Genomic DNA, 25,021 nt, shown 5'->3' on the forward strand with positions numbered 1-25,021 from the left:
CTTTACATAGGAGGAAGTTGGACTTCAGCTACATTAAGAAGAAATCTAGTTTGTGTAACTGCAGAAAAATAAGTTTAAATTAATTTAAAAACAGAAGAAAAAAAAGAAAAAATATCTATAAAAGATTATATTCACTATTTATAGTCATCATTAAAAGATTACACCCACTTGTAAAGTCTTGAGTTCCAATGAAGTATTTCCAGGATGAACTCTCAGCACAACATTAGCCTGCTTCTTCTTTGTTTGTGGATTTCCTTGAAAACTATTTTCTTGTTCTTGTTCTACAATGAAGCTACAGTGATTAAACCATAACTTCTACACATCTATTAAATTAATCCCAAACTATTTTGACAATCAATAATAGTCTTTTAAAGATAAAAACTAAAACATTCTTATTCCAGTTTCTTGAATGTGAATATTTGCTCTTTTCTTTACTTCTCTCTGACAGTTAAATGAATATATTTGGCTTGTGGGCAAAACAAGACATTTCAGGGGGTCAACTTGCGTTTTGGGAAACACCATTTTCTAACATTTTATAGATTGGGCAACCAATAGATCGATGGAGAAATGAATCCAAAGAATAATTAACAATGAAAATAATCTTTAGTTGCAGCCCTACATTCAAAAACACACTTATGAGTGTGAACTTTATTATTTTTTCTCTCAGGATGGAGCTAAAGTCAGACTTCACTGGTTTAGTTCATATCAGCTGTTCAAACCTTCAATAACACGACATCATCTCACACTACCAGCTGTCTCAGGTGTGATGGACGATTGGAGCTCGTCAGCTCAAGTCAGTCTGAGAACAGCTGATGGTGTTTTTAATCACATGATTTGGTCGTCATTAGAAACATTAGCTGTTGTTATCAATAACAAACTAAATAATCAATCAAACACAATAAAATGTTTTTTTTGCTTTTTCTGTTTTATTCATTAAGAAAAACAAAATCAAATAACTTTTTGCTCATTCATAAATGTTTTGTCAGGATGCAACTCTTCTAATATTTACAATGATCAGACAATAAAATTGTTAAAATTCAAAACAATTGCATGATTTTTCTGAGTACATTGTTTTCTGATAATCTATTAGTCATGCAGTTATTAGGATAAATGAGTCTACATTAGATAATATTAATCAATGTTGTAAAACTGGTGTGATGTAGATATCAATGTGACACAAGGAAATACATTTATAGTAACAATAAAAGCACATTGATCAGAATCTGAAAACAACAATGTATACATCACAAATAAGTGTACATTTATTACGTTAAATAATGTGAATCTTTCTGTAGAAAATCAAATGTTCTACTTAATGTGACTGACAGGAGAGATGATCAGAGGAGCAGAGTTTTTACCACCATTGTTAAGACTTGGACTGAAATACGGGTAGAGTTTCTGAGTGAAGCAGCGGCCAGTAAAGGAGTAGATAAGAGCTGCAGCATCAACGTCATAAAAGGAGACCAGACCCTCCTCATAATCCACAAACACCCCCACCTTCTCAGGCTGATGCTTCAGAGAGAGACGGACTTGAGAGCGATCACAAGCTTCATACTCATTTTCATCCATCAAACATATCGACCATTGACCATTCTGAGGAGTCGGATTGATGTTTCCCTTCCGGTTGATCGACTCTCTGGCCACTCCTAAATCCCACTTAGTCTTCTCTTTAACTTGAACCTCGTAATAAAATCTTCCTGAAGTGAAACTCTGCTTCGCTAAGACACAGGGACAAGTATCAAATCTCTCTGGGTTGTTTGGGAGATTCTCCTTCACATCACCATGTTTAACTTGTTTTCCATCATCAGACAGGATGAGGTTGGGATGTGCTGTATCAGGATCGAGTGTCACATCCACTGCATACTGCTGGACCCTCTTCAGCTCGACCTCAAACAGCTTCTTCATCTGTTTACTGAGCGTCTCCTCCAGCTGATTCACAGCTCTCACCACAGTCCCCTCATATGAAGGTGGACGGACGCTGACTCCTGTCCAGTCCTTGGTGGGTGGAGCAGTGTTCAGTGATGGGAAGCTTTGGAGGAGGTGGGGGTGGTCTTCAGACTGTGAGAGCTTCTTCACCTCAGAGCTTCTCTTCTCCAGCTCAGAGATTTCCTGTTCCATCTCTTTGATGAAGCCTTCAGCCTGTTTCTCTGTCTTTCTGTGCTTCATTTTGATGGTGTAGATGAGCTCGGCCTGGCTTCTCTCAACAGACTCCTTCAGAGCTCTGAAGACCGGATCACCAGCTGCTATCTCTCTGTCTGCATCATTCTTACTGCGCTTCACTGAGCATCTCATCTCGTGAATTTTCAGTCGTCTCTTCTGGATCCTGTGCTGAATTTCAGCATCTGTCTTCCCCAGCTCGGCCTTCTTTCCTTCATATTCTTCTTTCAGAGGAACAACATCATGTGTCTTGTGGTCTAAATCAGAGCAGAGCATGCAGACACACATCTGGTCGGTCTTACAGAACAGCTCCAGCAGTTCATCATGCTTCGTACACATCCTGTCTTCCAGGTTCTCCACAGGGTCGATCAGCTGATGTCCTTTCAGGCCTGATATTATCAGATGAGGCTCCAGGTGAGTCTCACAGTAGGAAGCCAGACACACCAGGCAGGACTTCAGGGCCTTCAGTTTGGTTCTAGTGCAGACGTCACAGGGAACTTCTCCTGGTTTGGAAACTTGTTGCTCTGAGCTGCTGCTGCTGGCTTTCTGTTGAGCTGACTGTCTGAACTGAGCAGCCATCTCAGAGATGAACGTGTTGACCTCCAGTTCAGGTCTGAAGTTGAAAGTCTTTTTACAGTTTGGACACTGACACTCATTTTTATCCCAGTGTAGAGTTATGCAGGTTTTACAGAAGTTGTGTCCACATGGTGTGCTGACTGGATCAGTGAACACATCCAGACAGATGGAGCACAGAAACTGATCTTCAGTCAGCTGACAGCTGGCAGCAGACATGTTGACAGTCTGATGATGGAAAAGTGAGTGAAAGAAAACTGTCATTAAATATCTCTTGATTAATTGTTCAATAAACTATTACTCCTAGAATATAAGGGGTCATAATGTGTTCTGTTGTCCTGGATACACATCTGAGTGGAACTTCCTGTCTGAGGACCGTTCAGGTTTTGTGTTACAGGTAATACCAGTTTCTGAAACACAGTAGATATTATCAGCTGTACAAAGACACAGCAGAAACAGTAAAGTTGAACTGACAGGGTTATAAGTTCAAGTCCTCTTACTAAAGTGTTTTAACAGCCACATACATTTTAAAACAGCAATTGTTAGATAACATCAGACACTGTGCTCTGAGCTTGGCTAGTTGGCGTTTAGCAGACTAGTTTATCTGTGTTTGTCATGTTATGGCTGGATTGAGCTGCTGTGCTTTACAGTAAAGGTATGTGGTTTAACAAACTCAATTAATATCAGGTATCAAGCTTGATGTTTTAATATCAGGAGACAGATCAGTCGAAGTGGGTAAATTAGCTGAAGCTAAAGCTAGCTGTGACTGTGTCCTATCTAACTTTATCCAGAGTTCAGTCACTGTGGTTTGATTTCAACCTGTTTTGTAGTTCTGACAAAATGTACATGTTGAGATTGTCTGTGTACTCACCAGTGTTTGTCAGAGATTCTGCTGTTGTGTTGAGAAAGTTTTCTTCAGAGAGAAACACAGAGACTCGTCTGGACTGAAGCTCTGCTGTAACTCAAACTTTTAGGCTTACATTCCAGTAAATGTGTCGTTCTAGTTTTTTCTCCCTGTTGCTCCTCCTCTCGGTGAAGGTCTGTCAGTTTTAGTGACTCACTGTGAAACTTGTTGACAAAGCTTTGGAACAAGTTTTTACTTTTTAGTTTCTTGGTCTTTTCTCAGCAGTTGAAGTTTACAGCTTTACAACTAAGAGTCGTGTTTTGTTAGATCCCGAGTTTGCCCCTGTCCAGGAGGGACTGGACCAGCTCTCCGTCATAAAGAGGTTGCTTTAAAAGTGGGAATTTGAATCAGGATTTCTTAAGCTGGTAGTGAGGAGACTCACCTAGCCTCTAACTGAGTCCAAACGTCTACCCTGCTGAACAGTCCGTCTGATAAAGCACATATATATGTAATATAATGTCACAGTGTCTCAAACAACAAGACAAGCAAGCTAATCAGCCAAGTCACTGTCCACTGATCAATAGAGTTCATCAGGACCCATCACAGGCTCCGATCCAGGGCAGCACAAACACACAGTCACATTAAGTACAACAGGTTTACTCACCTGTTTGAGTAATCCATTACTTGTCCTTACAGACAGTGACGTCACCCTGTGGTGTTCACTGGGGACTCCAGAGGGTTGATTTACAACAGTAAACAGGCACTTTGACCGCAACTACTTTAGCTCCAAATGTGTCTGGACATCAAATAAATTGACATCCTCAAGCCAATCAGAGTCAAGTATTCATCCAGGCCAATTATAATTTAACCAGTAACGTGTTCCCGTAAGATCCCGCCAAATTTGAGAATATTTAATCAGGCAGAAACACACCGACAGTCAGTTAACGTGTCAGTCACGTTGTGCTTCATTTGGCCGACAGACGGCACTGCTCATGACCACTACTTAAGGCCTGTTCTGTCAGAGGTTGTGTCAGAGAACACTGCAATATATCCATCCTATAGATCCATGGCCCATCCTATAGATCTATGGCCCATCCTATAGATCTATGGTCCAACCTATAGATCCTATAGATCCATGGTCCATCCTATAGATCCATGGCCCATCCTATAGATCCATGGCCCATCCTATAGATCCCATAGATCCCCCAGATCCATGATCCATCCTAGAGATCCTATAGGTCCATGGTCCAACCTATAGATCCATGGTCCATCCTATAGATCCTATAGATCCATGGTCCATCCTATAGATCCATGGTCCATCCTATAGATCCATGGCCCATCCTATAGAACCCATAGATCCATGATCCATCCTATAGATCCTATAGGTCCATGGTCCAACCTATAGATCCATGGTCCAACCTATAGATCCATGGTCCATCCTATAGATCCCATAGATCCATGATCCATCCCATAGATCCTATAGATCCTATAGTTCCATGGTCCATCCTATAGATCCTATAGATCCATGGTCCATCCTATAGATCCATGGCCCATCCTATAGATCCCATAGATCCATGATCCATCCTATAGGTCCATGGTCCAACCTATAGATCCATGGTCCATCCTATAGATCCTATAGAACCATGATCCATCCTATAGGTCCATGGTCCAACCTGTAGATCCATGACCCATCCTATAGATCCTATAGATCCATGATCCATCCTATAGGTCCATGGTCCAACCTGTAGATCATATAGATCCATGGTCCATCCTGTAGATCCATGGCCCATCCTATAGATCCCATAGATCCATGATTCAGCCTATAGATCCTATAGATCCATGATCCAACCTATAGACCCATGGTCCAACCTATAGACCCATGACCCATCCTATCGATCCATGGCCCATTCTATAGATCCATGGTCCATCCTCTAGATCCTATAGATCCATGACCCATCCTATAGATCCATGGCCCATCCTATAGACCCATGGCCCATCCTATAGATCCATGGTCCATCCTATAGATCCATGGCCCATCCTATAGACCCATGGCCCATCCTATAGATCCATGATCCATCCTATAGGTCCATGGTCCAACCTGTAGATCCTATAGATCCATGGTCCATCCTATAGACCCATGGCCCATCCTATAGATCCTATAGATCCATGGTCCATCCTATAGATCCATGATCCATCCTATAGGTCCATGGTTCATCCTATATACCCATCCTATATAATATGAGTGTTTACTTTTTCTTATTCTTTTAGTATCTCTTGAAATCAGGCGACACATATTAACCACTAAGTAGTTACTTATTAGCTGTATATTGTCTTTTTTAGTCACTATAAAGCACTTATTACACCAATTTCTTCTTATTACTTGTAAATAAGGAAGTTCTTGGACATGAATGATTAATATTATTAATAACATGTATAAATCTGGTTTACTCTTATGAGACAAAACTCACAACTACAAGTGTTAATAGTGTCCAAATAACTCTAACTCAAGTCTCTCTAAATCCAATATGTTCCTCATTCTTGAGTGACATCTTGCTTATAGTTGAATCTGTGTGTACTAACAAGTAATATATAAAAAACAATACTGAAACAACTACCACTGCTAAATATGAGATGTTAAAAAAACTAAAGTGTGACGGCAGTTCAATCATAATTTTTTCAAACATTACAAAGAAACGTAAGCTACTGAGTGCAGAAAATTTCAGACATGGTGTGAAATCAAACTATTCTCGACTCCCTTCCTGACGGATGCAGAAGAAGTAGAAGAGAGTCTGCAATTGGAACTGCAATTGCAATTAGAACTTATGGTGTGATAATTCTCTGAAGAATCACCATCAGCATCTCTCCCTACCCGACCTCTACTGGAGCTTGGATATGTCCAAGTTTCCTCGTAAGAGACCTCATGCAAGAAGAAGTTTAGTAACTTTTTATGAGACTGATTTGGCAGATTGGCTATTTTTCCATTCAAGGGTGGTGCCCCAAAGTGATCTGATATAAACTGGATCGTATTAATCATAATTAGTATTCATCCCTGATAATCATGAATTATTATTGATAGCCAAATTTAACCCAAAGCTCCCTATTAATGATGTGTGAAGCACTACATATGGTGCCCCGCGTGAGGCACTGTACTGTTGGCAATCATTCAAAATTGAGCAATATTAAATTCAGCATAATTTGGCCAGTGCTAAAATTTGAGATTCACATCTTGAACCCATCAGTCAAAAGTTTTAACATTTAACCCCACTTGTTGACTTAGTTACATGGTGATGAGAATTGATTCATCTGTGAAATATCAAATTTACCAACAAGTTTAGGTTATTGTTGCAGACAGAACACTACATATGGTCCCCGTGTGAGTACAATATTAAATTCAGTATAATTTGGCCAGTGCTAAAATGTGAGATTCACATCTTCAACCCATCAGTCAAAAGTCTTAACATTTAACCCCACTAGTCTACTACAGGAGTAGACGTTCATTTAAAATTACAAACAGTTGCAATGTGATGAGAACTGATTTTTCTTTCAAATATCAAATAGAACCATCTGACTTAACAAAATCTTTTAGGTTATTGAGACATTGGCTATTGCTGCTACTGATTCGAGTTGAAAGTGCTCTGTAGAATCTGTAAGAATTTTAGTTCAGCATTTGAATATCCAGTGTTGTGTGTCATGATGGAAAATGACTGATGCTGATGTTTCTGTTTCAGCTGGCCTTAGATCTGAATGCTTTTTAATACTATTGAGAACATTAAATGCACCATGCTGTCACTGCGGGTTGGAAAGTTTACATCATCAGGTTTATGGGGCTCATGTCATTAGAAATTAACATGGATTATGTGACGTCCCTTCATGTGTGGAGATTGTTAAGATTGTTATTATTAATTAGTTGTAAGATGACGCAACAACAGTTATTTGAGTTTAATTCTGGCAAATCCAGATGTTAGATGGATGCAGTGGAGTAAAAAGTAAAATATTTCCTCTCACAGTGGTGGAAAAGTAAAACAGCCTCCAGAAACAGAAACATATGGCAAGTTAAGTTTTGTGCTTTTGTATGTGAGTAAATGTACTTAGTTACTTCCTGTCTGTGACTGTAACATTTCAGTGTGTATCTGTTCCACTTTACAGTCTGTGATCTATCACAGCAGCTAATCCTGGAGAATCCTTGTGATTGGACCACAGCTGTAGATTAAAGAGCTTCTCTGTGATTCTGCAATATACAATTAATTTAAAGTTAAAATTGTTCTCCTGCCTTCATGTAATCTGCTTCGGCATCAGACTGTAGTTCTCTACTAAGAGCAGGTCCTCATGTGGACACAGGCTACAGTTTGATATGTCCTCCACTAGAGGGCGTCCTCAGATCTCTGCTTTAGTTCATATCAGCTGTTCCAACCTTCAGTAACACAACATCATCTCACACTACCAGCTGTCTCAGGTGTGATGGAGGATTGGAGCTCGTCAGCTCAAGTCAGTCTGAGAACAGCTGATGGTGTTTTTAATCACATGATTTGGTCGTCATTAGAAACATCAGCTGACTTTTAAAGCTTTGATAAGAGTCAGATATAAAACTGTCAGACACAATAAAAACTCGATCCTGCTTTTGTATATTCTCATTTTTTAAAAAGCTCTTTAGTAATTTATGCCAGGATGTACACCCTCTTATGTGACAAGTCCTATGTTATCATCAGACCATAAAAAATGTAAGTTTTAAACTCAATCAAGGTGACTGCAAATTCTTATTTATTTACATTGTTTTCTGACCATTTAACAGTTGAACACAATATAGTAATACAGTCTTTCAGAGTATATTAGACAAGATTGGATAATATCAACCAGTGTGGTAAAGCCTGTGAGTTCCTGTAAAAAGGAAAGTGACACATCAGAAAAAAAACTTTCACGTAAATCAAGAAAAAAAACAACTAATTGATCCAATCTTAAATAACAAAAATGTACACACCGTATATCACCAATACATATAGACAATTATTGCGTGTCAGTATGTGAATATTTCTGTAGAAAATCAAACGTTTTTTCTACTCAGTGTGACTGACAGGAGAGATGATCAGAGGGGCAAAATTTTTAGCACCATCATTGTTACATGGACAGAAGTATGGGAAGAGTTTCTGAGTGAAGCAGCAGCCAGTAAAGGAGTAGATAAGAGCTGCAGCATCAACGTCATAAAAGGAGACCAGACCCTCCTCATAATCCACAAACACCCCCACCTTCTCAGGCTGATGCTTCAGAGAGAGACGGACTGAAGGGTCAGCAGGAGCATAGTACTCATTTATATTCCTTGAACATATCGTCCAGTAACCATCCTGAGGATTCAGTGTGATGTCTCCCTTCCTGTTGATCGACTCTCTGGCCACTCCCAAATCCCAGTCAGTCTTGTCTTTAACTTGAACCTCATAATAAAATCTTCCTGAAGAGAAACTCTGCTTTGCTAAGACACAGGGACAAGTATCAAATCTCTCTGGGTTGTCTGGGAGATTCTTCTTTACATCACCATGTTTAACTTGTTTTCCATCATCAGACAGCATGAGGTAGAGCTGTGCTGTATCAGGATCAAGTGTCACATCCACTGCATACTGCTGGACCCTCTTCAGCTCGGCCTCAAGCAGCTTCTTCATCTGTTTACTGAGCGTCTCCTCCAGCTGATTCACAGCTCTCACCACAGTCCCCTCATATGAAGGTGGACGGATGCTGACTCCTGTCCAGTCCCTGGTGGGTGGAGCAGTGTTCAGTGATGGGAAGCTTTGGAGGAGGTGGAGGTGGTCTTCAGACTGTGAGAGCTGCTCCACCTCAGAGCTTCTCTTCTCCAGCTCAGAGATTTCCTGTTCCAGCTCTTTGATGAAGCCTTCAGCCTGTTTCTCTGTCTCTCTCTGCTTCTCTTTGATGGTGTCCATGAGCTCGGCCTGGCTTCTCTCAACAGACTCCTTCAGAGCTCTGAAGACCTGAACACCAGCTGCTATCTCTCTGTCTGCATCTTTCTTACTGAGCTGCACTGAGCGCTTCATCTCCTCAATCTTCAGTCGTCTCTTCTGGATCATCTGCTGAGTTTCAGCGTCTCTCTTCCCCAGCTCGGCCTTCTTTCCTTCACATTCTTCTTTCAGAGGAACAACATCATGTGTCTTGTGGTCTAAATCATTGCAGAGCATGCAGACACACATCTGGTCGGTCTTACAGAACAGCTCCAGCAGTTTATTGTGCTTCGTACACATCCTGTCTTCCAGGTTCTCCACAGGGTCGATCAGCTGATGTCCTTTCAGGCCTGACTTTGTCAGATGAGGCTCCAGGTGAGTCTCACAGTAGGAAGCCAGACACACCAGGCAGGACTTCAGGGCCTTCAGTTTGGTTCCAGTGCAGACGTCACAGGGAACTTCTCCTGGTTTGGAAACTTGTTGCTCTGAGCTGCTGCTGCTGGCTTTCTGTTGAGCTGACTGTCTGAACTGAGCAGCCATCTCAGAGATGAACGTGTTGACCTGCAGTTCAGGTCTGGTGTTGAAAGTCTTTTTACAGTTTGGACACTGACACTCATTTTTATCCCAGTGTTTAGTGATGCAGGTTTTACAGAAGTTGTGTCCACATGGTGTGCTGACTGGATCAGTGAACACATCCAGACAGATGGAGCACAGAAACTGATCTTCAGTCAGCAGACAGCTGGCAGCAGACATGTTGACAGTCTGAGGAGGAAAAGTGAGTGAAAGAAAACTGTCATTAAATATCTCTTGATTAATTGTTCAATAAACTATTACTCCTAGAATATAAGGGGTCATAATGAGTTCTGTTGTCCTGGATACACATCTGAGTGGAACTTCCTGTCTGAGGACAGTTCAGGTTTTGTGTTACAGGTAATACCAGTTTCTGAAACACAGTAAATATTATCAGGTGTACAAAGACACAGAGCAGAAACAGTTAAGTTGAACTGACAGGGTTATAAGTTCAAGTCCTCTTACTAAAGTGTTTTAACAGCCACATACATTTTAAAACAGCAATTTTGTAGCTTTTAACACAATAAAATACACTGTTAGACAAAATGAGACACTGTGCTATGAGCTTGGCTAGTTGGCGTTTAGCAGACTAGTTCATCTATGTTTGTGTTTGTTATGGCTGGATTGAGCTGCTGTGCTTTACAGTAAAGGTATGTGGTTTAACAAACTCAATTAATATCAGGTATCAAGCTCGATGTTTTAATATCAGGAGACAGATCAGTCAAAGTGGGTAAATTAGCTGAAGCTAAAGCTAGCTGTGACTGTGTCCTATCTAAGTTTATCCAGAGTTAAGTCACTGTGGTTTGATTTCAACCTGTTTTGTAGTTCTGACAAAATGTACATGTTGAAATTGTCTGTGTACTCACCAGTGTTTGTCAGAGATTCTGCTGTTGTGTTGAGAAAGTTTTCTTCAGAGAGAAACACAGAGACTCGTCTGGACTGCAGCTCTGCTGTCACTCAAACTTTCACTTTCATTTTTGAGGAAATGTGACGTTCCAGTTTTTTCTCCCTGTTGCTCCTCTCAGTGAAGGTCTGTCAGTTTTAGTGACTCACTGTGAAACTCGTTGACAAAACTTTGGAACATGTTTTTACTTTTTAGTTTCTTGGTCTTTTCTCAGCAGTGGAAGTTTACAGCAGCCAAATGAAGACAGAGTTACAAATAAAGCAGATAAGAAAAGAGGTCAGTGGAAGATATTCAAGAACAAACTGTGTCTTTAGATCAACAGGCCACAGCGCTCCCTCTACAATCCCACCAACACTCCAGTGTTCAGCTCACTGTTCAGTCTGTCATTTCACTTTTCTACTGCTTTCCAAACTGTTCAGCATCTTTTCTCTGTCAGACTTTTGTTGTGTGATTTCTAAGCTGTCATATTACACAGAGGAAATACAGAAAGTTGGCTTCACTGTGATTTTAGAATACTTTCAAAGCCGTCTGAAAGGTCCAGTGTGTAGGATTTAGGGGGATCTATCATCAGAAATGAAATATAATATTATTAATTATGATTTAATTAGTGTAAAATCACCTGAAACTAAGAATCGTTGTGTTTTGTTAGATCCCGAGTTTGCCCCTGTCCAGGAGGGACTGGACCAGCTCTCCGTCATAAAGAGGTTGCTTTAAAAGTGGGAATTTGAATCAGGATTTCTTAAACTGGTAGTGAGGAGACTCACCTAGCCTCTAACTGAGTCCAAACGTCTACCCTGCTGAACAGTCCGTCTGATAAAGCACATATATATGTAATATAATGTCACAGTGTCTCAAACAACAAGACAAGCAAGCTAATCAGCCAAGTCACTGTCCACTGATCAACAGAGTTCATCAGGACCCATCACAGGATCCGATCCAGGGCAGCACAAACACACAGTCACATTAAGTACAACAGGTTTACTCACCTGTTTGAGTAATCCATTACTCCAAATGTGTCTGGACATCAAATAAATTGACATCCTCAAGCCAATCAGAGTCAAGTATTCATCCAGGCCAATTATAATTTAACCAGTGACGTGTTCCCGTAAGATCCCGCCAAATTTGAGAATATTTAATGAGGCAGAAACACACCGACAGTCAGTTAACGTGTCAGTCACGTTGTGCTTCATTTGGCCGACAGACGGCACTGCTCATGACCACTACTTAAGGCCTGTTCTGTCAGAGGTTGTGTCAGAGAACACTGCAATATATCCATCCTATAGATCCATGGCCCATCCTATAGATCTATGGTCCATCCTATAGATCCTATAGATCCATGGCCCATCCTATAGATCCCATAGATCCATGATCCATCCTATAATCCTATAGATCCATAGCCCATTCTATAGATCCATGGCCCATCCTATAGATACTATAGATCCATGATCCATCCTATAGGTCCATGGTCCAACCTATAGATCCATGGTCCATCCCATAGATCCATGGCCTATCCTATAGACCCATGGTCCAACCTATAGATTCTATAGATCCATGATCCATCCTATAGGTCCATGGTCCAACCTATAGACCCATGACCCATCCTATAGATCCATGGCCCATCCTATAGATCTATGGTCCAACCTATAGATCTATGGTCCAACCTATAGATCCATGGCCCATCCTATAGATCCCATAGATCCATGATCCATCCTATAGATCCTTTAGATCCTTGATCCATCCTATAGGTCCATGGTCTAACCTATAGTCCCATGGCCCATCCTATAGATCCATGGTCCATCCTATAGAACCATGGCCTATCCTATAGATCTGTGGTCCAACCTATAGACCCATGGTCCATCCTATAGTTCCATGGTCCATCCTATAGATCCATGGTCCATCCTATAGATCCATGGTTCATCCTATATACCCATGACCCATCCTATAGATCCTATAGATCCATGGTCCATCCTATAGGTCCATGGCCCATCCTATAGATCCTATAGATCCATGGTCCATCCTATAGGTCCATGGTCTATCCTATAGATCCATGGTCCATCCTATAAGTCCATCACACATCAACGATTTATTACAGTAAATGAACAGAATGGTCGTCATTAGAAAAATCAGCTGTTGATATCAATAACAAACTTAATAATGAATCACACACAAGAAAAAGTTATTTTGCTATTTTGGTTTTATTCATGAAGAAAAACAAAATCAAATTACGTATTGCTGATTCATTCATGTTTTGTCAGGATGCAACTCTTCTTATATTCACAATGATCAGACAATAAAGAGTAAATTCAACATCCAAATGCTTCACAATTAGTAGATTGTTTTCTTATGATGACAATGATGTTGAAGGCAGGTTATAGAGTTATTAGAATAAACTAGAAAAATTTGTATTTCCTGCGAAAATACAGTGTGCATGCTGAAGGCTGAAGCGAACTCTGCTGAATGTACTGCCGAAAAGATGAAAAAGTTGAAAAGCTGAAAAAGCTGAAAAGTTAAAGGCCGAAAGAGCTTAAAAAGCAGAATGTTTGAAGGAGCTGAAAAGGCAGAAAGATGAATATCTGAAAAGGCTAAAAAGGTCTAGAGCAAGAGGGCAGAAAGAGGTTAAAAATGTGAACTAGAGCTTAAAATGGCTGCATCGTCTATGTAAAGTAAAAGATGTTGGATTCAGATCCAGCTGAAGAGAGAATTCTCTCTCCAGTGTTTCAGCTGCTCTCCAATCAGGTGATTGTGTCACTCACTCTAGCTGACGCAATACACACGCATTCTACAGATACACACGCTGTCCCCATAAGAATGAATGGGAAAATGCCTCCCAAACCCCTGCGATTTTACAAAAAAACGTAACTGTTAGAGCCAAAATATCTGTATGGGGAGTGAGGGGAGACATAGCCGAACTCGGTGATCTTGTTTTTATTTCTGGAAAGTGAGAAATGAGGGCACAAACGCGAGAGACAAATCAGGTACTGTCTGCTGTCTTCCAGAAATTTAGGCTCAAAATTAACATTGCGGCTTATGGGGTGGCTTAGTGACTTCTTGTTGCTCCAGGGCTTCCACATCCAAAACTGTAAGTCGTACATCTGAAATGAGACCATCATCTGAAAGCCAACAAGTTTTCCTACATTTCTATGTATACATTGTCCATGTTGAGTGAAAGGTTTTGGATCGAAATCAAGCTGAAGAGAATATTTTTCTCACTTTTGGAGCTGCTCTACACTCTGGGGTGCAGCAGTTGATGATGTCACACACTCTAGCTGACGCAATACACACCCATTATAAAGTCAGAAGACGGGCTAAAAGTTCTTCAAACTAAAACTGTGATTAGTCCAAAATCGTACAATATCTTTAAAAACTGAATACAAGGCCAGTAGTTCAAGGTTTTGTGACTCTTTTAAAGTTGGAATGGTGTGTCTAGCTCAAAGCAGGAGGGAGAAGAAGAGGCTGAAAGTCGAGGATTTTTGAAGAGGATTTGAAGCTTTTCCCATTTGTGGCAATGTTAAATTTTTTTCATAAAAAGCTGAATTTATGAAAAAGTTGATAAGCTGAAAAGCAGAAGGCTGAAAAGCTTAAAAAGCTGAACGTTTTATTAGCTTAATGGTTTCAATAGCTGAACGTATGCTGAAGTTATAGCTGAATGAAATTTGAAAAAATCCCCATAAGGATGAATGGGCGACATTTTGCATAAAAAGCTTAATATTTCAAAAAGTATAAAAGATAGAAAAAAGAAAAATACAAGCAGTACTGTCCTTAAAAAGCTGCACATTTTGATACTTGAATGGTTTCTGTAGCAAAAACTGTAGAGAAGAAGCGTGTACGGAATCATGAAAAACTTTAATAAATTCCAGAAGAACAATTGTGCCTTCAGCATTCACACTAATAAGGCTACATTAGATCACATCAATCAATGCAGTAAAACTGGTGTGTTGTTTTAGTAAAAATCAAAGTGACACATCAAAGAAAAATACTTATACTAAAAGGATTGAAAAAACTTGAACACAATCAGAAAAAAACAATGTTTACATCACACATCTCAAAATATACATGTACCACATTAAATGATGTGAATCTCTCTGTAGAAAATCTGATGTTTGTTCTACTCAGTGTGACTGACAGGAGAGATGATCAGAGGAGCAGAGTTTTTACCACCATCATTATTACATGGACTGAAGTACGGGTAGAGTTTCTGAGTGAAGCAGCAGCCAGTAAAGGAGTAGATAAGAGCTGCAGCATCAACGTCATAAAAGGAGACCAGACCCTCCTCATAATCCACAAACACCCCCACCTTCTCAGGCTGATGCTTCAGAGAGAGACGGACTGAAGGGCCAGCACAAGCATAGTACTCATTTTTATTCCACAAACATATCGTCCAGTAACCATTCTGAGGATTCAGTGTGATGCTTCCCTTCCTGTTGATCGACTCTCTGGCCACTCCTAAATCCCATTTGGTCTTCTCTTTAATTTGAACCTCATAATAAAATCTTGCTGAAGAGAAACTCTGCTTTGCTAAGACACAGGAACATTCATCGAATCTCTCTGGGTTGTCTGGGAGATTCTTCGTTAAATCACTATCGTACACTTGTTTTCCATCATCAGACAGGATGAGTTCAGGTTGTGCTGTATCAGGATCGAGTGTCACATCCACTGCATACTGCTGGACCCACTTCAGCTCGGCCTTCTTCATCTGTTTACTGAGCGTCTCCTCCAGCTGATTCACAGCTCTCACCACAGTTCCCTCATATGAAGGTGGACGGACGCTGACTCCTGTCCAGTCCTTGGTGGGTGGAGCAGTGTTCAGTGAGAGGAAGCTTTGGAGGAGGTGGAGGTGGTCTTCAGACTGTGAGAGCTGCTCCACCTCAGAGTTTCTCTTCTCCAGCTCAGAGATTTCCTGTTCCAGCTCTTTGATGAAGCCTTCAGCCTGTTTCTCTGTCTCTCTCTGCTTCTCTTTGATGGTGTCCATGAGCTCGGCCTGGCTTCTCTCAACAGACTCCTTCAGAGCTCTGAAGACCTGAACACCAGCTGCTATCTCTCTGTCTGCATCTTTCTTACTGAGCTCCACTGAGCGCTTCATCTCCTCAATCTTCAGTCGTCTCTTCTGGATCATCTGCTGAATTTCAGCGTCTCTCTTCCCCAGCTCGGCCTTCTTTCCTTCATATTCTTCTTTCAGAGGAACAACATCATGTGTCTTGTGGTCTAAAATACTGCAGAGCATGCAGACACACATCTGGTCGGTCTTACAGAACAGCTCCAGCAGTTTATTGTGCTTCGTACACATCCTGTCTTCCAGGTTCTCCACAGGGTCGATCAGCTGATGTCTTTTCAGGCCTGACATTGTCAGATGAGGCTCCAGGTGAGTCTCACAGTAGGAGACCAGACACACCAGGCAGGACTTCAGGGCCTTCAGTTTGGTTCCAGTGCAGACGTCACAGGGAACTTCTCCTGGTTTGGAAACTTGTTGCTCTGAGCTGCTGCTGCTGGCTTTCTGTTGAGCTGACTGTCTGAACTGAGCAGCCATCTCAGAGATGAACGTGTTGACCTGCAGCTTCGGTCTCGTGTAGAAAACCTCTTTACAGTTGGGACACTTGTACGGGACATTTTTATCCCAGTGTTTAGTGATGCAGGTTTTACAGAAGTTGTGTCCACATGGTATGGTGACTGGATCAGTGAACACATCCAGACAGATGGAGCACAGAAACTGATCTTCAGTCAGCAGACAGCTGGCAGCAGACATGTTGACAGTCTGATGATGAAATGAAAGTGCCATAAAGAAAAAAAACTCTAATTACTTAATTCTTGATTAGACATTAAAACATAAAGCTAGATTAACTGAATTGTGAATTTTATTTATTTATTATTTATTTCGTAGTTAAGCAAAAGTTCCATCTGATGCCAGATAATTAAAACAACAGAACCTCCTGTTGGAGCAGAGTTGAAGTTTTGTGTTAATAGCTGTTGAAATACAGTAAATATTACCAGCTGTACTCACCAGATTTTGTCAGAGATTCTGCTGTGTTGCTGAGTCCCCGACTGAGTCCACTTCGCTTTTCCTTTGAGAGAAACGGAGAGACGAGTCTTGATGGCTGTTTTTCTGGCGATTGTTTAGTTTCATTTACTGAATGAGGCTTTGAATCTGTTGCGTTTGCCAGTGTTGCTCCGCCTCTTTCTGCTCTGCAAGTGAAGTTTTGTTGCCTTTCAGGTTCAACTTGATTACTGACATATTTTGGTACAAGAACAATACATTCGATACAACACACTGAAGGCTTGAAGGACAGTCTGAGTTTACAAGAGGCATTTGACTTCATGTTGTTTACATTTTTTCTTGCACTCAGATGTGTCAGATAGGACCCGAGTGCAGAACACTCAGGCAGAGTAAAAACTAAAGCGAGCTTTACTGATAGCTGGCAATTTAATGTCCAACATACAAAATAAAAGGCAAGCAGTGAAGCATCCACCAGGATGCAGGCAGTAAATACAGGTAAAACATGACAGGAGCACAGGAGATAAAGGAACCAAACAGACAAACCAACAAAGACTGGACTATAGGCTGGTCTTAAATACAAACCAAACTAAACAAGGGGACGAGGTGCAGGTGGAGAGAAACACAGTTGAGGGGGATGAATCGAAGAAAGCAGACTGACAAGCTGGGAAAAACACTGGGAACAGATCAGGGCTAATGAGGCTGACCGGAGACAGGTGAGCACAGGAAGACAAGAACACAGGTGAGCAGGAAAAAGGCTGTGAAAGCATAGAAAGACAGGAATGGAAAGTCACAACAGGATGGAAGGGGATGTTACCACAAAATAAACCGGAAATAACAAAACCTAAACCATGACAGCCACAGAAATCCAAACATCAATTTCATATTAAACTTAACTTGGAAACTTTTTCACATCACATGTATGCAATTTCATTTGTTACCACAAAGAACACAATTGTTCTTTGGTGCTGCCCTTCCACTAGAGGGCGTCCTCAGATCTCTGGTTTAGTTCATATCAGCTGTTCAAACCTTCAATAACACGACATCATCCACACTACCAGCTGTCTCAGGTGTGATGGAGGATTGGAGCTCGTCAGCTCAAGTCAATCTGAGAACAGCTGATGGTGTTTTTAATCACATGATTTGGTCGTCAGAAACATCAGCTGTTGATGTCAGTAATAAACTAAAGAATGAATCACACAAGATTTTGGGGGGGATTTTTCTTTTTTTACTCATAAACAAAAACAAATTAAATTACTTTTTGATCATTTATAAATGTTTGTCAGGATGCAGCTTTTCTTGTATTTACAATTATCAGAAAATGAAATGTTTAAACTTAAAAGATCAGCAATGACGGTTGATTTGTATTGAAGACAACTCCCATGATCCCTTGCTCCTTATAAGTTTTGTTTTGATTGAGAGACCCCTGGTGGAAGACATGACACACTGCATGTTTAAACCTTACTACAGGTTAAATTGTGCTCACATGCCTGTTCTGAAAGAAAGTTTTGTGAATAAGGAAAACAGATTTGATTAACAGAATTCAAAATATGTTTATTGTAAAAATTGGTCAGATATAACCTGACTAAACATTTATCCAAAAATGCTGAAATAACAGTGTAATTGTCCTCAAACTGCCGCAGGTTCTGTCTCACATGTGTCAGGTTCATTGTATTATTTTATATCAGCATCACAGCAAACTTCAGACAGAGTATTATCATCACCGGCAGGAGTGCGACGGGCCGCTCAGCACCTCGATTCCTCGTGGTGATGACGCTTTCCGGGATTAAATTAACAGCCAGGACCGACCTGCACGGCTCCTCGCTGTAGCACATGCAGTCGAAGCTGCGGTCGAACGCGTTGATGTCGTCCTGCGAGAGGCCGCCACTCACGGTGAGCGGGCCGCCGCGGCGCTGACGCTGGATCCGGTAGCGCATTGGGTCGAGGTGGAGGAAGACGTCGTCGTCCCAGCGCTTCCTCACGCAGCGTCCTCGGCCCTGGCAGAGCGCCTCGCTGCAGAGTCGCGTTGCCGTGGAGACGTTCAGGATGTACGGATTCATGATCTGCTCCAGGTGGCGTCGGGCATCAAAGCAGGAGTCCTACGGTTTTAGCATATGAAGTCAGTAAACGGTTATTAAAGCAACCGTATGTAGAAATGAGCATTTTGTACGATTTGGTGCCCCCCCCACACCAGTTTCTGAGTGCAACACCACGGTCACAAGTCCACATCACAGGTCTGTAACAAGTGACAGAGACACCATGTGCATGGTTACAAGACACCGCAACATCAACATGACTTTGAAACTGTAATTTTAAGTGTGAAAGTCACATAATGTAGCTTTAAACAAAAAAAAAACCAGGAGAATAAGTTAAAAACTCCAGAGTGGTGTCACTTTGTACCTCCGTGTCGGTGACGTTCATGTCTCCCCAGGAAATGACGCCGGCGGCTCCGAGAGCAGCAGCTTCTCCGATTGTGTTCACCAGATCAAACTGCAAAAAATGTTTTCAAAGACATGGCAGACGCTCAGAGAAGAGAAGTTTATAATACACAACCTAAATAACACATATTAAAAATACCTTCTGGACGTTTATATAAATTAGTGTATTAAGATTAGATGACCTCATTTGCGTTTCGTCAAATTTTATGTAACAATTCTGACCTCTGACATGTAGTCGTTGATGCTGTCCTTGTACACAGGGCGGATGTAGGCGTAGACAGGGATGGAGTAGGAGTTGTTGGGGAGCGTCGACACCCTCATGGCCTCGTGGATGCGATGCCGGACGAACATCCGGGCCTGCCGGGAGTCTCTGAGCACCAGCTCCAGGTAGATGGATGGATAGAGTGCTGTGGACTCCCTCCAGAGCCACAGCAGTTCATCGTTCCTGCCCTTCTCGATGTCGGGACACTCTCCGGTGAAGCCCGCCATGTCCTGGTTGTAGTCGTAGTTGTAGCAGTCGGGGTACAGGTAGTAACCCCAGAGCCTGTTGGGCCTCAGCCTCTTGCCGATGCGGATGGATCGGATGAAGTACCTTTTGGCTGCACGTTCGAACACGATCTTCGCCCGGTCTTCTGCCTCGTCCTCAGACAACGACGCGTTTTTCTTCTGCACAGTCTCGATGGAAATCTGTCGATAGATGTCTTTGCTGCCCCAGTTTCGAACCCACTGCGGCCTCCACTCCTCAAAGTCAAGCACAGCGAGGCCCGGCCGGTCGGCAGGGATGTAGTACTCGATGTCGTCCTCGGCCAGCTCGTGGTGCTCCTGCATGTCGATCAGCTGCGGCAGGCCCTCATCGTACATCTCGCCAGTGTCTTCATCCACGTAGGGGAAGAGGCCGAAGCGGTCGGTGTAGAATATGGAGATGCTCTGGTTGGTTGCCGTCTTCAGTGTGCTGCTGACAAAATGGAAGTGGGAGAGGTCGAGTGGCAAGCCGAAGCGGATGTCGCACAGCTCGGTCGGGGCGTTCCACATGAAGTGGAAGGGGTGGCTGGGACGGATGGGAGGGTCTGTCCTCGGTAAGGCCTGGCCGGACCACAGCAGGGCCAACGTGGTGATGAAGATGGAGAAGAAGTGCTGGTTGACATCGAGCAGTTTGACTTGGTTCATTCTGACACAGTATTCTGAGGAAATAGACAGATACACAGAGCAAATTACCTCAGGATGAGTTCCTGCAGCTCTTCAATCTAAATGTCAGCATGTTAGCTCTGCCATTGTGAACATATTAGCATGCTGATGCTAGCACTCATTTAAAAGCACCACTGTGCGTATGTACAAGTCGCTAGCATGGTTGCAGGTGTTCCAAGCACAACATGAAAAGGAAAAACTACATGCTAACGGGATAAAAGTAGAATTTGTTTGTCATGATTTTCATGATTGTAGCGTTAAGGACATACAGCAGGCGGTGAGCTCACACCTGTCGTGTATCTTACCTGGTTAACAGCCAGAAATGTAGCAATACGCTGGTGAAGATCCGGTTTAAAGTTTTAGCAAAGAAGGAGAGAGGTGCATCTAAATTCAAATGTTGCACTTTGTTGTCACCACAGAAACTAGAATTTCTTGCTGTTTATTTTTTTAAAGACTCTCACTAACTTCTGATTCAACATTTGCAGCAGATTTTCAGATCAGAAAATTTTCAGGCAGCTGTGGGTTGATAGCAAATTTACTCCTGCAAAAAGCTCATTATTGACAATTCTGCATCAAGAGACTGGTTTGATTTCAAACTGACTGTCTTAGAGGGACAGAACGTCACCGTCTAATCTCTTTAAAATGCATAAAATCAGCTCATAAATGTCTAAACAGTAGATTCTTTTTTTTAAACACAGTTGAAAATTGATGAATAGTTTCAAAATTAACATTCTAAGAGAGTTAATTTCCTGAAAACGACCTTCTTAGTTTCCTTGCAGAATGTGAAGTGACCAAAAATGACAGAAACTGTTTGTCAGCTGATCATAACTGACAATATGAGGCAGTTTTCCTGCTGTATGTACAAACATAACGACCTCTAATTGATATAAACGACGTGTCCGCGATTACTGATGTGTTTAATTTTAATTGAAACCTTCACAGTCTGAGTTTGAACTGAAGCTGTGCTGTTGAACTGGGAACATCAGACTGGTTTTGACTTGTCTGGAAACCTTCAGCAACATTTTGTCAGTGTGAAAGGCTCCAGTTCTCCAACAATAGCCTTCATACACTTAATTAACCACCCCATATTTTAGTTTTTCCAGCTCAGCAGATCAGAGGACATTCAGCTCATGTTAAAACACGGAGTTGGAAGGTTGTCCGCACGAGAGCAAGTGATACATCGTGCCACATGTCCTGACTTCACGGGAGATTTATGACTTTTTAATAATCTGAAGACAAAGAGCTGATTCAGTAATTGTTGGGGCACGAATCCTCTTCAGCTTCAGTCAGCATGTGTGTGTTTCTCTCGATTCACAACAGCAACAAACCAAGCTGTTAAAATCCTGAGGCGTTAACAACTTTCTCCCTCCTCTTGGATCTCTTAAGCAAGGCACTTTACCTCCAGCTGCTGAGATTCTGTGATTCTGACCCGACTGTCTGAGGATGTCAGGAAATTAATTATGCCGGTCTTCATGCTATGATAAGCACCTGACTGTACGGCCCATTCACCTGCAGGTGTACCAGCTCATTCTCATTAAAAAGAAAAGACCATATTCAGTGTTGGGGAAGCTACTTTACAAGCGTGGCTTGTAAAACTACATGTAGTTCAGCCTGGCAATAGTTTCTAACCCTGGAGGAAAAAAGCAGCTTTATACTCATTTAACTCAGCGTTAAATAAATCAACATATGGTTTATATGAAGCATAATAGCCTACAAAAAATCCCCATGCCAGCAGAAATATGCCTCCCAACTCAACACTTAGGCACTAGAACTAGACGCCAGGCCAGAATCGCTTGTTGTCGCGACAGGTTGTCCATGACGTGCTTCTGCCATATAAGACCCGCCCACTCTGTGAAGGGAGAGCCAATCAGAGGCAGCGTTGACATGTTTCATGCCTTTTTTCAAAGAACAATAAAATAAAATGTATATTATATAGGTCTTTTTTAAATAATAAAATATATCATGTTATTGGCCAAAGTTATAGTTTGTAAATTGAGAAAGAAATTACCCAAAAAGTAGTTGAAATACTTGACAAAGCACAAAATGTGAATATAGTTTAACTACCAGCAAGTTCCAGCAAATTGTAGTTGAGCTCTGTAGTTCAGCTACATGTAGTTAAAGACTAGAGGGGCTGAGAAACATCACCTGAGAGAGGACTGTAGTGCAGTAAATCTACACTTGGGTTAATAATACAGATAAAATTAACCACGTGACAAAAATAATCCAATAACTGGGAATAATGAGGTTGTGATAATAATCTGATTTGACCTGTTTTACGCAGTTCTGACGTAATAGGGGAAAAAAACAGGTTTACATGATTCAGTCTATTTGTTGGATTTCGTTCAAGTACATGATGTAACATGTTTATTTCATTTGTCTGAAAACATCCTCAGCGTGACTTTGCTTCTCACAGCGTCTGAGCAGAAAACTCATCGACTTGCATTTTAACAACATCTGGTTTCTTTTACGTTTCAACACAGGATGTAAACGACTGTTGGGCAAAAAGCTGGGTGTGTTATTCTGACTTTCATAACCCGATAACGGCTTTTTATTATTGTATTAAATCATGATCTGTGTATTGGTGTGAATGTAAACATGCTCAGTGATTCATTCTTTATGGATAAGTGTGTGATGTGTATTTTCAGACTCGAATAAATGTTCAAAATGTTTTAACTTGCTAATGTAGCTACGTTACGTCACATACACATGGGTGCTGCGATATTCATATCAAACGTAGATATCAGTTTAACAACACACATCTGATGATAATCCGTTTAATACTCCGGTGAAGATGTTCGACCTTGTGCATCTTTTGTTTACAGGTTCATATTTGCCTTTTCAATATTAATGAAGCAGTTAGTAATTGTTCTTTTTGCACAGTTATGGCTGCAGACTCTCTCTCCACTGTCCTGCACTGAGTATGTTGAGTTTATGTGGTAAAAAAGAGACAAAACACACAGTAAACACAGTTAGAGAGAGATTTGCTAACTTACGTATATATCGTGTTTAATATCGTTATCATGAATATGTTTGGCAAAGAAAGTCACTGTGTGTTGATCATCTGATACAGTGACAGCCCTACAGGCAGATGACTGAACCTTTAACCTAGAGACGAGTTACAGAAGTAATGTTGTGAAAAGTCAAACCACGTCTGCCTGAGCCAAACCGAACTGGGACCGCAGGATGAAGGTTCTGTACACCTGCTGCTGGTATGGATCAACAATCAAACTGGTTCAGGAGTCGCTGGCAGTCAGACTGTTCAGCCGTTTTGATACGAGGCTGTGTTGGTCAGGACGGTCGGTTAAAAACAAAAAGACAAATCTGACACCAGGTACTGTACAGACATCTTCCTCTAAATATAGTGAGCTGTCCACAGTCTCCCACAGTCGGATCTCTGATCACCAAAACCAGTTCCTCTTATCACTTTACAGGCTCATCTGTTCTGATGGATTGATCACAGTGACTTTTAAGACACAGTAAACGCAGCGCAAGCAGGATTTACTGTGTTTTACAGGCTGCGCAGCGTTGACTTCACAGGGTCAGTGTGTAACTACAGTCTCTTTGTCTCCAGGCAGCTTACAGCCTGACAGTTTTATGGTTTCTGTATTTCTGCAGTCGATGAATCAGGTTACATTTTCCTCAGTGTCATAAAAAAAAAAACACACACACACAATATCACAGCCACCAGTGAACTCGACCCCAGTAATGTTCAGGTTAAAAAAAAAACAGTAAACCTTTTGAACCCAAACGTGACAGTAAAGCAGATGTCGTTAATGAGCACCAACCTGTTCTGGAAGTCCAACTTCCCGCCGTCCAAAGTGCACAGTGAGTGAGTCGTGAAATTACTACCTGTTGGTCGTAAACACTAACCTCGCTCTCCTCTGGGAGCCTAAATAGCTCCTCTTTAAATAAGCTGGAACCCTCAGCACACTTGTGGAAACTTGTCAGAGCAGAATGATTTGCAGGCCTGAGCTGTTTCTGTTTTTCATTGGGACGTCCTGAGGTGCTCCGGGCTGAGGATGAGCTCTCTCCTCCTCTCTGCCTGGAGGAAGATATCTGAGGAAGCTGGTGGATGAGGACAATGTGTGGACAGAAGGCCTCACGTCCGGACACGCGAAGAATGCGGGGAGAGTTTGAACTTGGTCAGCTGTGGCTGGAAACGTACTGAGCTGAAGGAAATCCACCAGATTTCATCACTGGAAGGATGAATCACGTTATCAGCTGATTGCAACACAGATAGTCATCAACTTCATTATGCAAACTTTATTGTCCTCTGACTGTCAGTTGAAGTTAATTAACAGGGTCGAGGTCAAAGGCAGATGGACATAAAAATGACTAAGTCTGATAATGTGCAAAGTGCTGAGGCGTGACGGCTCTGACTGCAGCGAGTCAGGACTTTGGGAGCGAGTTGCACATGCAGAGGAA

At 41.6% G+C, this 25,021-nt stretch overlaps 3 protein-coding genes across 6 annotated transcripts; all 3 read right to left on the bottom strand.

The window, feature by feature from the left end:
• Positions 1-63: 63 nt before the first annotated feature.
• LOC119025095 (probable E3 ubiquitin-protein ligase TRIML1) lies at positions 64-17,077 on the bottom strand. 3 transcript variants are annotated; one of them, XM_037108440.1, is made up of 3 exons: positions 16,983-17,077; positions 16,533-16,736; positions 64-2,757 (listed from the first exon to the last, which is right to left on the bottom strand). In XM_037108440.1, the coding sequence occupies exons 2-3, from the start codon at positions 16,725-16,727 to the stop codon at positions 1,309-1,311; spliced, it is 1,644 nt and encodes a 547-aa protein (XP_036964335.1). In that variant the 5' UTR covers positions 16,728-16,736; positions 16,983-17,077; the 3' UTR covers positions 64-1,308. The 3 variants fall into 3 exon arrangements, with proteins under 3 accessions (XP_036964335.1, XP_036964336.1, XP_036964337.1); XM_037108441.1 differs by lacking the exons at positions 16,533-16,736; positions 16,983-17,077 and adding an exon at positions 3,602-3,803 and having other exon boundaries at positions 64-2,958; XM_037108442.1 differs by lacking the exon at positions 64-2,757 and having other exon boundaries at positions 14,828-16,736; positions 16,983-17,076.
• Positions 8,052-11,119, bottom strand: LOC119025096 (zinc finger protein RFP-like). The gene is made up of 2 exons (XM_037108443.1): positions 10,950-11,119; positions 8,052-10,275 (listed from the first exon to the last, which is right to left on the bottom strand). Exon 2 carries the CDS (start codon positions 10,264-10,266, stop codon positions 8,626-8,628), a length of 1,641 nt encoding a protein of 546 aa, XP_036964338.1. The 5' UTR covers positions 10,267-10,275; positions 10,950-11,119; the 3' UTR covers positions 8,052-8,625.
• Positions 17,078-18,501: 1,424 nt separating the features above from the next.
• On the bottom strand, positions 18,502-24,719 carry LOC119025101 (hyaluronidase-5-like). Of its 2 annotated transcripts, none has more exons than XM_037108452.1 (4): positions 24,382-24,719; positions 19,634-20,592; positions 19,374-19,463; positions 18,502-19,072 (listed from the first exon to the last, which is right to left on the bottom strand). In XM_037108452.1, exons 2-4 carry the CDS (start codon positions 20,576-20,578, stop codon positions 18,653-18,655), a joined length of 1,455 nt encoding a protein of 484 aa, XP_036964347.1. In that variant the 5' UTR covers positions 20,579-20,592; positions 24,382-24,719; the 3' UTR covers positions 18,502-18,652. The 2 variants fall into 2 exon arrangements, with proteins under 2 accessions (XP_036964347.1, XP_036964346.1); XM_037108451.1 differs by lacking the exon at positions 24,382-24,719 and adding an exon at positions 20,902-23,116.
• Between the last annotated feature and the right edge of the window lie 302 nt (positions 24,720-25,021).

Source organism: Acanthopagrus latus, chromosome 8, assembly GCF_904848185.1.
Source record: "Acanthopagrus latus isolate v.2019 chromosome 8, fAcaLat1.1, whole genome shotgun sequence".
Taxonomy (NCBI): domain Eukaryota; kingdom Metazoa; phylum Chordata; class Actinopteri; order Spariformes; family Sparidae; genus Acanthopagrus; species Acanthopagrus latus.

Excerpts from the sequence above, each read along its gene's own strand:
- LOC119025096 (XM_037108443.1), bottom strand. The coding sequence starts at position 10,266 with ATGTCTGCTGCCAGCTGTCTGCTGACTGAAGATCAGTTTCTGTGCTCC.
- LOC119025095 (XM_037108440.1), bottom strand. The coding sequence starts at position 16,727 with ATGTCTGCTGCCAGCTGTCTGCTGACTGAAGATCAGTTTCTGTGCTCC. Across the intron at positions 2,758-16,532 it reads ACACGAGACCGAAGCTGCAG|GTCAACACGTTCATCTCTGA; the intron begins GTCAACACGTTC and ends CCTGAACTGGAG.
- LOC119025101 (XM_037108452.1), bottom strand. The coding sequence starts at position 20,578 with ATGAACCAAGTCAAACTGCTCGATGTCAACCAGCACTTCTTCTCCATC. Across the intron at positions 19,464-19,633 it reads TCAACGACTACATGTCAGAG|TTTGATCTGGTGAACACAAT; the intron begins GTCAGAATTGTT and ends CATTTTTTGCAG. Across the intron at positions 19,073-19,373 it reads TGAACGTCACCGACACGGAG|GACTCCTGCTTTGATGCCCG; the intron begins GTACAAAGTGAC and ends CTAAAACCGTAG.